General features: G+C 44.6%; 1 protein-coding gene across 1 annotated transcript; it reads right to left on the reverse strand.

The window, feature by feature from the left end:
• Nucleotides 1–3,773: 3,773 nt before the first annotated feature.
• LOC119375505 (salivary cystatin-L2) lies at nucleotides 3,774–13,475 on the reverse strand. Its single transcript, XM_037645688.2, has 4 exons — nucleotides 13,457–13,475; nucleotides 10,312–10,533; nucleotides 7,398–7,502; nucleotides 3,774–3,877 (listed from the first exon to the last, which is right to left on the reverse strand). Exons 2-4 carry the CDS (start codon nucleotides 10,525–10,527, stop codon nucleotides 3,776–3,778), a joined length of 423 nt encoding a protein of 140 aa, XP_037501616.1. The 5' UTR covers nucleotides 10,528–10,533; nucleotides 13,457–13,475; the 3' UTR covers nucleotides 3,774–3,775.
• Between the last annotated feature and the right edge of the window lie 2,381 nt (nucleotides 13,476–15,856).

Here is a 15,856-nt window from a genome sequence, read left to right on the forward strand (position 1 = left end):
GAACCCCTCTGCGCTCAGACTCAACGTAGAAACAACCTAGCATCTCCTAGCTAAAGCCTAGCGAAGACCTTGAAGCAACCGAGAAATAACCTACATCACCAAGCTAAGGACTTCAAGATCAAGAAAGGAGCCGACAGATGGATACACGGAGTGGGATAGGTTTCAAACAGCAGAAAGTGCGTTTCTCCTGTTTGAAACCTATCCCACTCCTAGCTAAGGACTTCAAACTTCCTAGAAGCAACCAAATTATAGTCTTCAGAATCGTCCAGTTTCGCTGTTTCATGCCTTGCACGGCTTAGTGCAAGCTATGCCAATTTTTTTTTTTCGGGGAACTGCTCCCCTCTTTTATGCTTGTTCTTGCGTGCGTTTGCACTCATGCAAACGCACGCATGCATAACTACAGATACATAGCATAAATACTTCGGGGCGCGGGGTGGTTGAATCCCCTAGGCAACCCCCATGACTAGGTTATTGCTCACTTACATAAAAGAGACAGTAGAAACATCATCGAGCGCCAAACCATCGCCGTTCTTGCTCTATAACAAGTTTGCACAAAAACACGATGTCTTATTACTGCGCCCCATGTGCTTGTTTTAGAGTACTCCTCAGGCAACGGCTTTCTGGAACGCGCTTCCAAAAAAAGTAAGTATTGTGTTATAAAGAACAGCTTTCGTTAAGCATAGTACTCTGCTTAACAGATAATTGATGCCAAAAACAGCGCTGAGTGATCGTCGACTGTCTATGCCGTGCAGCGGCGCGAGCCACTACACGGCATCGACTGTCGACGATGACTGTTGGCATAGACTGTCGATGCCACTACACGACCAACTGCCGTGTAGCGGCGCGAGCCAGCAGGACGATACATGTGCGAATGACGCTGGCGTCGCTTCAAGGGCACCGTAATGATTTCGACGTTAGTGTTCCTTGCTATCGTCATCGTCTTGCGCGGATTAACAATTATACCGTGGTCGAGATACGCGCAAAAACTTCCATTGCATACTGTAGGTGAGCATAGGGACACCGCCATGTTTTAGCGTGTGCGTGAGGCGACTGACGCCATACTAAACCTTTCTAATAAAACATAACTGTTATGCCTAGGTCCAGGCGAAAAGGGTGGCAGGAAACACACTGGCCGTCTAGCTAGCAACTAAAAAGGGCAGCGAACAAAAGGAAGCGTTTCGAATGCTTACACACGGAGACTCTGTCGCCGTTATATCCTTAATGTGGCAGCCGGGCGAACGTAGCCACACGAACGCGAGAGCCAGTATATAATGGATGTGTTATAAACGGTATGATGTTGATCTTTCACCGCCGTCGTGCATGCAGACGCGATGAACGTTCGCGGAATTCCTCCAGCGCACGTGTCGTACATTATGGCTATCATTGAACTATAACCCCTGACGCCACCGGCCTTCTTTAGCCCTTGTTTCTGGCTTTATTCGCAAACATTTCCTTATGGAGAAAGGAGGGCGTAGACTTTTAACGTATGTGTCAGCTTATACGAATAGAAGCTGGTACTTTAGTAGCAAATTGCGTGCAAGACTGCATGACATAGGGCGAAAAACAAGATGCAATGGGCACTTTTCATGCGGCCAGACTAGACATAATGCCTCTTTTGAGCAATGTGACTTCTTCAGCGACGAGTCTGCGATTGTTTGCTTTATTGGTTATACTTTCTTAAGGCAGACGACGCTGAGGGGCTACGGCTCAGGGTGCTTTCTAAGAAGCGATTTCATTCCTCAAAACATACAGCTCCATCATACCTCGATTATAATATTCGAAGCTGTGTATGATTTGTATTTGATGCGCTCAATGCACGGAATGTTGTGTGCCTTTGTACAATGGAATTGATGTGTCGCCCAAACGTTGTGCTATCCTTTCATGAATACACAACGACATGCTGCAGTTAGTAATCTAAATGTATTTTCCAATACTCTACATGTTATTCATGACCATGGCTGCTTTGTTCTTTTCTTTATTCGATCAATTTTGGGGTGATTTGAAGCAGCCAGCAAACGAGTGTCGCGACGTCAAGAGAGAGGTCGTAACGCACAGATCAAGAGAAGAACAGCAGATCGGAGTTTTTAATACCGCGCGCAGCGAGCTGTTCTTCTTTCTTCCTTTCTATCTTCTGCGCGCAGCGTATGCCCATTTGTGTAGTCGTCGTCTTTGTTATTGCATGCACGTGGCATTTGCTTCCCTCCGAAAGAGGCATCGTCCCAATGCGCAACCTATTTCGCGCTGGAAAATAGCGCTCGTACATGGTACGAAAACAGGGAGGCCACTTTCCAAACTTGGGGACAATTTTCGCCAGAAGCTGCTCGACTCTTGTTAAGAGCAGGGAGACTGAAATGCGCCCTTAAGGAGTCAAGGTGCCAACCCATTAATGACTTCTCATTTTAATCGCTCGCTGCATCAACTGGCGTTTTCAAACTGGAAATGTAAATCCTGAAATGTATCTTTCAATAGTAGGCGTTCTAATTTTGCATTCTTTTTCAACAAGTAGTCGGGTCGCAGGTAACTGCAGTTAATAGTGGAATCGCTTATGCAACTCACAGCCGTAATGTTCAAAAGTACCGCGGCAGCGTGTGAAAGTGGTGGTCTTTCTGTCTCGCGTAACTATGCCACATAAAAAAAAAGTGCGTGTATGCCATAACTTAGCAGAACTCGCGCAGTATTTTTGTTCCAGCCACTCTCTTTCGGTCGCCGCATATGCACGTACTATGATGTCCGCCTTTCCACATGTCTTAGACATGAAATGCATTTGAAGATATATACTGTGCATTGAAGGCTAATTACGCCGTACCGTTTGTTTAGTGAGATTTATTAGCGAAACGGCGACTCGGGCTATGCAGCGCTTTATAGCTTTCAGTGACGCATGTTTACCCACAATAATGTAAATTTTGTGTTCAGTGTAAGCGCGGCGGCTGGCTCTCAAAACAATGTTTTGTGAATTACAAAACCTAGGACATGTTATACTCCATAGAAACACACTTCACCTCACCCAAGGTATGGTACCGTTTTCTTTTTGCAAAGACATTTCCGACGCTCCCGTTTGACTGCCGTGACGGGCATCACGGTGTTCTTTAGTGTGGCATTTATTGCAGAATGAGATACCAGTCTCGGTTTTTAGCAGCTATATACACTGTGTCTGTGGCCAGTGTGATGCTAAATCTGCCACATCGTCTCTTCAGAGGAAAAACATAAGGAAAACAGGCATGTGCAAAGCAAGTTAGGTGTATAAGGAATATTGCCAGAATCCTGAACTTTTCTCTACCTAGTGAACTTCCGCGGAAGTGGGTCGTCCTTGCCATGGCATTATGCATGCGCAAGCAATCAGAGTACCGGAAAGAACAGAACCTAAATAAGCACGTTCATATAAAGTAACAGACAATAAAAACACCAAGGAAGAGTGCAAGAGAACGTTTTTTTAAAATATTTTTCGGATGTAGAAACATAATGCGAATAACGTGAGTAAGCTGAACTAAAGGTTGAGCTTACTCAAACCTCTGTCTTAACTGGGTATTTCGTTAAAACCAACACATTTGTACAGATGGTGAACAGTTCCAATGGCGAACATTTCATTCTTAATAGTACACCGTGTATTCAACAAAACACTTTCTGGCTTTTGGCTGATGTCGCCGTGAAACAGCCAAATTTATAAAACAAGGGCTGTCTACAATTTACTCTATACTTGCGTTAGAATACATAGAAAGCAACGCTTTAGCTGGATGAACACTGCTAAACTGTCGACATATCAGGCCACCCTCTTCCTCTAGGTGGATGCGCTGCTTCCTTCGCAGGTGAAAGACGACACAGATCGCTCATTCAGCCAGGGCACGTCGTATATGACTGCTGTACAGGTATCCTTGACCGTCTGCAGATATTAAACAAATTGAAAGAAGGGAATCACAATAGAGAAGTAATGATACAACTCAAGGTAAATGCACATATTTCTGTTATGCGAACAACTGTCACTTGCGCCGAAAAGTGAGCACTTGAAAATGACTTTCGGGGAATGCGAACCGGAAAGTGGTGTTAATGTTCTTTTTGCGCGAAAAATTAGTCTATCTTTCTCCCATAAACAGTAACTAAGGGGGATTCCTTGCCTCATAATTCAATGTTCCCAGCTCAGTGCTTCCGTACAGTACAAACGCTTGCTGCGTTGCTCTAATTTTCCCTTAAAATCTCCCTTTCTAAATATTATATGCATTTCCTGAATAATCATGTACCCTGTTAATATTGCCACTGATTATGTCTGCTTTTTACTAAAAAGCTTCACTTCTCGATCACGCGAAGAATTAGGTTAGAGATGTACTGACACGAAACTTAAATATTTTCGGCTCGTTGCTCTAATTAAAAGCACGGCTGTCGAGAACCCTAAAAACAGTGTCGTAGTACTTGGAAATTCATTTAATATATTTTTAATGCCGCTATCTTAAAAAAAAAAAAAAGCTCTTTCGGTTTAGGTATCAAGGGGATGGCTTCGCAGCGACGTGCTAACACAAGTCGACATCGCGGAAAGACTGCTACTCAAGAAATAATAGCACCAGGGGTGCTATCCTCAACAGTGTCACATTCCTCCATCTTGTAAAATTTCGTAACGGCGGCATTTTAAGCCAATCGGAGAGGCCACAGCAGCCCTCCGGGCCAATCAGACTAGACCAATGGCGGAATTCGACAATTTCCAGAATAGCACCCCAGCTCTGTCATTTGCTTTCAGTCACACGTGGTTCCCTAAACAACGATGAGTGAAACGTCGTCCAGCGACTCCGAGAGCGATTTCTGCGATTTAGGCTGCATGCAGGTCGCAGATTTCGCAAACCCAGTGAACTGTGTTGACTCGTCGTGATAATGTTCATTGCGCTTGGGCTGGCTTGCATATGCTAGGTGACGAAAACTTTAACATCAAAGCAAAACATTTAAACGAGTTATCTGGCTCCGGTGTGTGGAGAGCGTTGATAGTGCACACCATGTCAAAGAAAAAATGTCCTTTTTGGGGTGCCTCAAAAATCATTTCAGTATTTCTTTAAATGTCTTGTGATCCGAGTGGCGTGTGTGTTATTTCCCACTTTATGTTTTCGCCTCCCTGAACGTCGCAACATATTTTTATCTCCTTGCTATACAAAAGTATTTCTTGTAAAACTGTACTCGCCTCTGGCCAAATCCTGTAATAATAATATCTGGGGTTTAACGTCCCAAAACCACCATATGATTACGAGAGAAGCCGTAGTGGAGGGCTCCGGAAATTTTGACCACCTGGGGTTCTTTAACGTGCACCTAAATCTAAGTACACGGGCCTCAGACATTTTCGCCTCCATCGAAATTGCAGCCGCCGCGGCCGAGATTCGATCCCGCGACCTTCGGGTCAGCAGTCGAGCGCCATAACCACTAGACCACCGTGGCGGGGCCCAAATCCTGTAAGTTTTCCCGTTTCCATGTTTAAAGATGACTGGTGACTCATGTCGTACTTTTATTGCGATAGCAATTATATGGACAGTCTCGGCTGGAAAATGTCCGTCCCCGTCGCCGTCATTCACTGTATATGTATAAGTATGTATATATATATAGAAAAGCCATAAAGAAAATAATTCAGAAATTATTTCCGACGCGCGGAATCGAACGGGCGACCTCTCGATTTGCAGCCCGCCGCGTTAGACGTTAGGCCACGACAACACCGTCTCTCAGCCTGCTAACGGCGAGCTATTTATATACACCATGCAATTCAGCATGCTTTCTTAGTGGCCACATAGATGGCGCGACGTGCGCGCGTGTGGCGCGCTTTAAAGATCGTCGCCCCGCTCCGATAACGCCGTTGCTCTTCGCTCTACAGGGCGTGGTCGCTTTCGTGCGCTTATCTCGAGGAAAGAAGGGGCGGCTGGTGGGGTGCTTCGCTTCGCTCGCTGCAGCGGCCGCGTTTGCGAAAGGAGCGCGCTGTTCAAACAGAAATAAGTAACAACTGTGACAATTAGTTCGCGCTCGTCTTGTGTGTACCTGTTCGTTCGTTTCGTGCGTCCTGCTTTATGTTTGAGCAGTGCGCTTCAAGTGCCGAGCTGTGACGCATTAGTTCGCGCTCGTCCTGTGTGCGTTCTTTTCGTGCGACCTTTGGGCTCGAGCGACGCGCTGGCAATTTCGAGCTGCTTTCCGTTATTCGCGTTACATTACAATTTATTGCTATCGCATTCATTGCTTCGCCGTTGCGGCGAAACTGTGACTTTTTTACTCCAACACCATGATTGACAAAACGCACTCATGTTTCGTAAAATAAACGTGAATAAAAAGAACTTAAAAAAACCGGCAAAGCGTCTCCGCGGGCACACCAAGCCTTGCGCACGTTATATGATTCGATCAACAGTCTGAAAGTTCGGACTTGTATTAATTAGACCCTTGCATAAAACTATCCATTTCATGAAATCTGAGCGAAAATAGGGAATTCACAATATTACTTCGCCGCCTGCGGTTTGGTACAGCATTTCCGCGACACTTCCTATACAGGATGAAATGTGCGTCGAGTCCTCAGTTCTCTTGCGGCCACCGAGACGAAGATGTACATTATCTACTCCTCGAGTGCGAGAACTATGATTGAGCGCGAAAGATATTACGAGCAAGTTTGTTGCCTTTAGATAGGAGACCATTCACTGTAAAAAAAAAAAAAAAGTAGGTCCATGGTCGATAGCGGCCTTCAGTAAAGAGCGCTGATCGCCTTCAAGAACTTTCTCGAAGAATCAAATATTTTATGCAAATATTAACACACTTTATACTGAAAGCAAATGCGTAACAATAATATTGGTTTTCCTGCGTTTGTCAAGCCATGCACAACATATCTGCGTTTGGACGAGTACATGGGAACTTTATTTAGCTATTAGAACTTGTACTCGACTACTTAAGACTCATATGTGTTCGATTGCACTGCATTTGCCCATCTTGTGTTCGACTGTATAATATTTTGTGCCCCTCTTCTCGTTATTTTTTATTGCGTATTTTGTCTGCTAAGCGAGAAGGAATAGCTGGTGCCACCATAAAGGCATCAACCTCTCCTGTCCATCCGTGCAATAAAAAATTGTTTAAGTGATTTGCGTGCGCACTTGTGACCAAACAGCACGAGGGCTTCAAGTTTACAACAGCGATTTTCCATTGCTGCTGCTTCAAACAATCTGGTTGAACGCACCGAAATGTACAGCATACTAAGGCGCAAATTCGAAAGAGCCTCTTCGAAGAAAACAAAAAAGACACATGGCATAAATTACGGTTTTCTTCATCGTATCACAAGTCTCAATAACTATTCGTTTGATAAATTTGTTTATGTCACCATTGCTGTCTATAGCACCGAATGGTTGAATTTACATGCAACCATGCGGCGTTTTAGTAGATACCTGAATTTCAACCAGAACACTTACCTCCCTGGATTGTGGAACACAAGCCTCTTTGGTGTATGTTTCTGTTACCCTGCATGTAGATTCACCCACCTTGAACTTGATTCGGTAGTTTGTACCGGCCACAACCTGTCACCATGCAGACGAGAAAGAAGGCACCATTAAGTTAGACAGAACATTTGTGAGAGTAGAGACGTTCTTTCTTCATCTGCAACAACAAAAATATAAGTGCCCTTACCCAAAGCACCAATCCAACAAGGATGCCCATTTAAATTGGTTTACATGAAACGCCGGACTCTACGCTGTGATGTGGTGTTTGGAAGCTCCTGTTTTAAATATGCAGTCTTGCGAGCCCTCCGAAAATATTTTTCGTAATTACCTTAGACTGTTGGCCTCTCTGAAATGCTCGTAGAATTTAGGGTCCGGTAATGATGCGTACAAACTACACATTTATTCCTACAGATGAATTCTAGGCCCGTACCGTAGTTTTCCATCTTAAAAATTATTCAATGCATCACAATGTCGCGGTCATCATCACGTCGTTTATGCCGCCGTATTTCATAAGTATTCTTCTCCGGTCAACGCGGTCAGGCGTGTATTATTTTAAACAGCTACCTGTAGTGGCTACAGAGTTATCGATTCGTCACTGAGACACCGGAATCAACGTCGCATTTCGCCCTGACATAATATCATCGTGTTTGATCACAATGCGAAAGTGATAGAGTAATGCTCCTCTTTCTTGATGAAGTCACAGTGCTTACGGGGAGCTCTTCGAGAAGCCTCTTCACAACAATTGGATTTTTCACAGCATTGTTGAAAATTATCAGAGGTTCGTAGTCAGTCGCGCAGACGGCGTTAATTAATCGGTGCTGTCATCGTAAGTGTCGATCAATTAAAAAAATGGCGAGTGATCTTTGCTAGGACTCTCAACTAGCGTTTCGCATTTTGCATGTCGACTCCCTCATGTGTCTGTAGAAAACAAATGAAGGGTTATTAAGGTTTAGATCAGCATGTCAACGCAACGCAATTACTGTTCGTGAAATAACGACAAGGCCGTGCTTTATCTTTGAGCTTAGATATATTTCTTGTCGTTTTAAGTTTAACAAATGCGAAGCTTCTAAAGAGCGGTGCGCATCAACAGTTTTTGCAATGCGCCGCTAAATGAAGGCCAGCGCACCTTTTCTAATAATTACAATGTTCTTTAAGTCTAGCGTTTAAACAGCGTCCTATATGGCCTACGTATACACGATTCCATGAAAGAGGTGTCGAGTATGCGACATTGGATATACAATATACATAATTATGTGCATGCCTGATATGGCATTTACCCTGCGGGAAAGCTTGCCGATTCGCCACACGGCGGTCTACCTCAGCACATACAGTGGCTAACTTGTTCTTTGTAGAAATACCATGCGGACATCATAACGAGATGCAGCCTTCCCTAGGCTCTGGGTGAAACCCTGTACATATGGAAGAACTCAGATTTCTTGCGCTGTGTCTTTTCAGCCGAGACACAAGTTTGCACCACTCTTTTGTGACACCTCGGTGTTGTTTGGACATAAATATCAAAGAGCACGCGAGCTTGCTGGGGCTGCGCATGTACATGGATGGATGGATGGATGAACAACTTTACTTTAGTCCTTCGGTACGCGCGATTCGCGCGCAGCGGGCCGCTCCCACGTCGGGACAGAGAGGCCTTGCCCCTCCGCCGCGTCGCGGGCCCGATGGACAGCCCAGAGCTGTGCTTCAAGGTCCGAGCTGCGTAGAGCTCGGTCCCACTCTTCCTTGGTGGTCCTGGCCCCCGGTGCCAGGGGGCAACCCCAGAGCATGTGAGCAAGACTGGCTATTTCTTTACAAAAGAGGCACGCATTGTCAAGATGCGCGTCCGGAAAAATATTGTGCAGGAACGCCGGGCATGGGTAGGTGCCCGCCTGAAGTCGTCTGTAGGCGACTTCTTGTGCTTTATTGAGTGCTTTGTGCGGTAGCGGCATGATTGACCTATAGTACTGGGTGAGATCATTGTAAGTGACGAGGGGGTCGCGCTCGCTCTCCCATCCTGCCGAGAGGGAGTCTGGGCGGCTCGCACGGTGAGATAGATCTCGTGCGGCCGCATGTACATAAGAATTCTTCATTTATTTGTTTATTTGTTTCGTTCCCAGCCGTGTGTTTGAAAGTGACACTATTGATTTGTTGCTCTCAGGTATGTGGCCAAGTAGCAAGCGAGAGTTCGGATCGAAGCTGGCGGTCGCGTCTGCATGTGAGCTGCCATGCTGATTTGTAAGCACGGTTACTGGCAGTTACTGATACGACAAATAAAGGTATACGATGTAAATGCAAAGTGCAATAGGCATTATGACGTATCGATGTGGTGTAGTACATGCCAAAGAAACGCAGATGTCCCTTGTCAACTTTTAGGCAACTACATATACAACTACGTTTTGCTGCGCAAGCATATCACTTGCTTACGCCCTTCTGCAGCCTGCTTGTGTGGCACGGCGACAGCCGCTTCGCAGGCCCAAGGCCGCTGACGATCACGTGATCAAACATGGCGGCGCCCGCGTGCCGCTGCGGAAAATCCTCTACAGCAGACTTATCCTAGTTTTGAAACAATGTTTACATATTATGCAACAACGGTATTTCTTATTGTTCTCCTTTTTATTGCTTATAGTTACCTTGGCAATTTAGTCATCACTCAGCCCCCGTTACTCAATAAACAAATGGGTTAGTGCCGTATAAAGCACTCTTGTGAGCGCTTTGGAGCCCCCTTCCCATAAAAACATGGGTCCCTAATCTTCAAGAAAATTATTGGCAATTCGGAACACGTGGGCTGCATTAGAGCAGAGTCGCGTTGCATAATTCTTTCAGAGAATAGCACGCGCACATGATAAGGTTCATTTTTCTTTGATACATCACTTACGTTGCCCCAGCTCCTACGTACCTGACTCTCCACATCGACCAGTTCGAGCACGGTGTCGAAGTACTCCCGGTCACCAACCTGTCGCGATATAGCGAAGTGCGCCAGTTCCTCGAACAGGGTGTTGTCGCCGACGCTGTGCCTATGCCATCCGCCAGGCAGCCCAGGTTGAGCGGCGCCAAACTGGCAGATGGCAATCAGGACTGCGAACCCGCACGTGGCGATCCTCAAAGAAGCCATGGTCGCCTGCGATTTTTATGGGCTAAGGTCAACAAGACTTTGAAGCAGGCTTGTTTATTGATATATTGCCCCGTGTCCTAAATTCTAAACTTCCCATACTTGCATTAGTAAAACTTCGGGTATTGCATTGACTCGTATGCATACGCCATTTTCTTAGCAGTATGTAGTTGCGCCATACGCTCGTCTCTGCGGTTCTCTCCTTGCTACTGATACGTGGGCTATACTCTTGTACGTACATTTTATATGAGTGTAAAGGGCGTATTTATTGCAGAAGCTTTTATAGCGCCATAAATTGGAGGGGCCAGTGCGTCTTCCTGTCTCGTTTGAGTATGCATGTACAGTAAAGCAAGAAGCAGTACGAATTGCGCAGTCGACGAAACGGCTGCATATTTCAACGGCATCCAGCCCTGTTTGCTTTTCCTGAATGTGCTTAAGCATAAGCAGAGAGCGCAATATCGTATGATTTTATTTATTGTTTACGCAATACTTGTATATTACTACTAGTAACCTTCACATACGGGGTAGAATATTGTATAATACGATAAAGCTCGATAATTTAATCAGGAAACGTGTGACCAAGCGGAAGAGACCGGCGTAAGATCAACAGATAGAAATACAGCAGAGGGAATGGGAGAACAAGCAGAGGTTGCTGACGCGCTAGCTGGCATTAAGAGAGAAACAAAGGACCTGGGCAGCTGACGCCATGAAACAGGCTAATAACCAATGGTCAAGTAGAGCGACGGAATGGCTACCAAGAGATTGGAGACGTGGCTGAGCAGTGGACATAATATGAGCTTACTGACACTATTATTATTATTTTTAATATTATCAATATTCAGTTAGCCCAAAAAGTGTGTGAACATTAAGCGCTTTGACATATCCTGCGCACCGACACATTCTGTGATTGGCTGTTCATGGTTTCCCCTCTACTGTCACACGCAACATCAAGTCATAGTCGTTGCGACACTCCGCTTCAATGTAATTGGCTGTTCATACTTTCCACTATTCTGCTACAGCCAATATAAATTTATAGTACTTGTGACACTTGAGCTCAATCTCGCAGGGCTACTTGTTTTTTTTTTTATACGATTTCTCATTCTTTTATGCTAGCACTGAACGCCTGGCGCATTATGCCAGTTTTAAGCGTCACCTAGGCATTCGTCATACCCACAATAATCCTCCGTTGTGGGAAGCGCCAGGACACCCGGGAATGAGGTACCGGTTATTCTGAAAGAACTGTTGCATACCTTTACCTTATAAATAGTATAGCTGGGGCTATAGTACCAGCTAATACAGCATTTCCACTTCCAGAGCCACGCTCATGAATAACACAATATATGCGTGGGAAAGCCTGCTGCCGAAATTTCGCATAAACCGTATTATGTTCGAACAAATGTCCAATGTTGTCATGGTACCTTTCTTTGGTGTAACTTTTCTATTTAACGTGACATTATTTGTTCCTCCCACAGCAAATAGCATGTGAGTGCTTCAAGCAGACAGTTGATTAAATTTCTGCGGAATAAAAATAATTAAAATTTTCTCTGTGATGAAGTGTCCGATGGTAGTCTGCAGAGAAGGAATGTAGGACGCCTAATGTGTACGAATACAGTTATAGCCAGCCTTTATTGCTCAGTCTGCCGGGTATCCTGCCACCTCATTTTGGATTTCGTGTCTTTTGACCAGCAACATATAAAACTCAACATCAACGTACACCCTAAGAATTTGAAAGATCTTGCCCGGAAAACATCAACGCTAGCCAACCGTTTTCCTTTTTTTTAACATGCTGCAATTGCCACACTGCATATCAGGACATGAAGACGCACGTGCAATCCGCATTAATCAATATTGAGCGCACCTTCCTTCTCAATAACTTTACAAAAACTATTTGTACTAGATATAACCTCTATGACACCTTTATGTTATTTCATTCCTTCTTTTAACTTTCTCGTTCAGCGTCGCTGTGGGTGGATACCGCTGCTCACGTTGCTCAAATTTATGCTTTTTTATTGTAAATGTTTCTGTTATGTTGTTGATGGCGCTCTGACAATCAGTATTTGGCCATCTGCAAATATGAAAAATATATCACGAAAAACAAGGGCCAAACTGTTCTCAAAGATATAAGATCCCTGCAGGACATCGTATATCTACAGTGGTTCTTGCCGCAGCCGCGCCAATTGCGCACGTAAGATAACGTTTACCACCGATAATATCTCGTAATTATATCGATCTTGACAGTGATGCTGCGTTTTTCTTAATGAAGATTTCTCCAAGATTTTTATGGGTTAGTTGAACCATGCTAACAGCCTATCGATTGTAAAAACATTTATAGTGTATTCTACCGCGTAAATATACGTAATAATAGCAGGAATATCAGCATGTTTCAAGAGTGAACTTCGTTTCAAGGATGCATCGTGTGACATTAAGGCGTGAATATTCTCATAGAGGAATGCTGCTCTAATCGCCTGTGGCTACCTTATCTAAACTTATGTTCAGATAGTATGTCTTCATCTAAATCTCTGGATTCGGGACTATACTCAAAGACTATAGCGAAAGCGTGCGTAACGTGCCAGCAACGCGAGTAGTGTGCAATAAAGCAAAGGCTGCACAAAGCGTTTTGTTTTTACTTTTGCACAGTCATCTAATCATATAACTTTTACATATCCGTGACAGCAAGGACAAAGCGGTCATAAATACCGTAAACATTTTAAGTGACCATAATGCTTAACTGGGTGTGTCCAAGAAAGAAGGGCGCAGGTTATGCGCTTTACACCTGACCACCCTTTTCACTGTTTTTATATCGCTTGCTAAGGCTCTAAACTCACAGCAAATAGTGCGAATTACTTAACCCGAAGTCAGTAGTCGTGGGGTGTCAATATGTCTGCTAGTGGGCTATTTCATCTGGTACGCCATGAAATCGAGAGCAACTTACTCTGAGAATTTCAGGGGTGTAGGCTGACAGCAACAGTGTTCCACTTCAGCTTACGCAGAGACTACTGGAAATACTGATGCCAAGACCGCCAGTTTAAGAGGCAGCAATGGCCGTTGGGTGAGCCGCTGTCAAGTGCCAGGCGCCGAATCTAAGAACGGTGTCGTCTTCGAGTGCTCCCCAAAGATAGGCCACAGCGTCGTGCCACATTTTCTTTTGCTAGTTCGTGAAAATGAAATGGAATAAATAAAAAGAAAAAAAAGATAATGGAGATGTCGGATGACCGGGGCGCTGCGCACACTTGAAGTACTGCAGGTCACAGTCGTTGCCATTCACACTGTTTTCAGCTAGGCTGATATATCACGAGAAAGGCTTGTGCGAATGAAAAGATATTAATTGAATAAGGCACCAACGTTAGGGTACCGTTTCCAAGGTGAAACTTGCGCGAATAATTGTTGCTAATTAAAATCAATTCAGCTGCTCCAAATTGCAGGCGGACTATTTTGTTCTTTATTGTGACGGGATTCTTTTTTTTTTCTCTCTTTCTTTTTTTAGGAGGGAGTATTATTTGCAAGAAGGTGCGAGGCGAGAGTCTGAGGGGATTCTGACAGATTATTCCTCAAATTATTCATTGGCTTATTCTTATAGATGTCGATGAAACCGTACAATTAACGTATATTACATGCCTTTATGGTAAAGCAGCGACGTTGACACTTAGTTAACGACATCCTACCCAGTCGGCATGGCATAAGGCAAGAGTCTGAATCTCACTGCACATAGCAGGCCGCAGTCAATAAATGCAGTCCCTCAAGGGCCAGGGCCGTAAAAGAGGTTGTAGCGGGAGTGGTGTGTGTGAGGGGCATGAACAAGATGTCAGCTAATGCTGGTGTTTTAAAGAAGGTCTCTTCTCATGCATGGGTCATTTCTGAAGAGGATTAGGATTGAGCATTTGGGCAAACTCAATACCGATCTTTATAATGGCATAAATGTGGACGCCGATTCTTAAATAAAAAGTTTTTGTTCCACGGTTGTTTCAGCACACGGCGACCACGTGGGATGCATTCACGAAAATAATGCTTGAGACCATTCATGTCTGTATAGCTCACGAACATATTTATTAAGAACATGAAAAACTATAGCACGAAGACAACCATGCGCGGGCCGGGCCGCTAGAGAAAGGTTCGTGGGCCGCATAGGGGAGTACTGTGGGATGTTTGATATCGTGGGATGTACTGTGGGATGTTTACACCCCTGGCGTAGAGGAATAACGTGGGATTTTTGGTATCGAGCACATGAATGTCAACCTCTTTTCCTCTTAAGGTTACCGTGCAGGTGGCCGCAGGAAAGCTGCCAGCATGCACGTTGTGTTCTTCGTTGCCTGCCGCTTATGTACACCTCTGTATTTCTCTTTTTAGGGGCGAAGCTCCTTAAGGCGGCACCCGTTCGTCCCTCGTAGTCGTAGTCGTAGTCCGTAACCAGTCTTACGCTTCGACCTCCAAGGTGGTGCCGGTGGGAGATTTTTCCTGTGCGTTGTTGAACAATAAAAAATTCGCAGCGGTAGCTAAAAGCCGACTTCTTCTGTCTCTCATTCCCATTAGCAGCCATTCGTTACCTCCAAGGTAGTGCCTGGTGAGATTTCTCCTGTGCGTGATTAATCAATAACAATTTTGTTCAAAACGCTGTTGATTGATGAAATAAACCAACGAAAGACGCCAGATGTTTTGTAAAAGCAAAACGGAAGAACGCCAGATGTTTCTAAAGCAAGAGGAAAAGACGCCAGCTGCTTAACGAAAGACGCCAGATGTTTTCTAAAGCAATGGTTTTCTAAACAATGAAAATTCACACCGTACATGTAAAATTAAAGTGAGCTGCAAGTAGTCATAACTCATCGAACCTTTAGTATAAACGCGCCCTATCTCACGTCGGTGATGATGTACTGGGCAGAATTCACGGAAGATTCACGGTTTACCGATGAACCTCCGCAGCTTCGCCCACTCATCATCATTCACTCCGTGGATATGCTGTGATTTTTTTTAAAGAATTGAATGTATAATTTCGGGATATCTGAGTGTAAATGACGCTTGTTAAGCGGTTTTATTTAGCTGTTACTAGCTCTGAAGCTTCGGTATCACATGTGGCGGGTTCCTGGATGTTTGCATCACTCTGTCTTTGTGTGCGTTTCGTCAACATTTTGCAAAATAGTTCACAAAACCGGGAATATGCGAACGCTCGTGGGTTTCCGCTTAGAGGAATAAGAAATAATTTTGGTTACACGAATTTCTGACTACGCGTGCTTGCATGCTTTCAACTAACGTTCGACCCGCCACGGGGAGTGCGCTTAACTGGGCTGGTTGGTACATGATTAAGAAGAGAGCAAACAGTGCTAAACACAGTCTGTCGTTC

This window comes from Rhipicephalus sanguineus, chromosome 11 (genome assembly GCF_013339695.2).
Source record: "Rhipicephalus sanguineus isolate Rsan-2018 chromosome 11, BIME_Rsan_1.4, whole genome shotgun sequence".
In the NCBI taxonomy this organism is placed as follows: Eukaryota; Metazoa; Arthropoda; class Arachnida; order Ixodida; family Ixodidae; genus Rhipicephalus; species Rhipicephalus sanguineus.

Excerpts from the sequence above, each read along its gene's own strand:
- LOC119375505 (XM_037645688.2), bottom strand. The coding sequence starts at position 10,527 with ATGGCTTCTTTGAGGATCGCCACGTGCGGGTTCGCAGTCCTGATTGCC. Across the intron at positions 7,503-10,311 it reads TGGTCGATGTGGAGAGTCAG|GTTGTGGCCGGTACAAACTA; the intron begins GTACGTAGGAGC and ends GCATGGTGACAG. Across the intron at positions 3,878-7,397 it reads GTGTTCCACAATCCAGGGAG|ACGGTCAAGGATACCTGTAC; the intron begins GTAAGTGTTCTG and ends TAATATCTGCAG.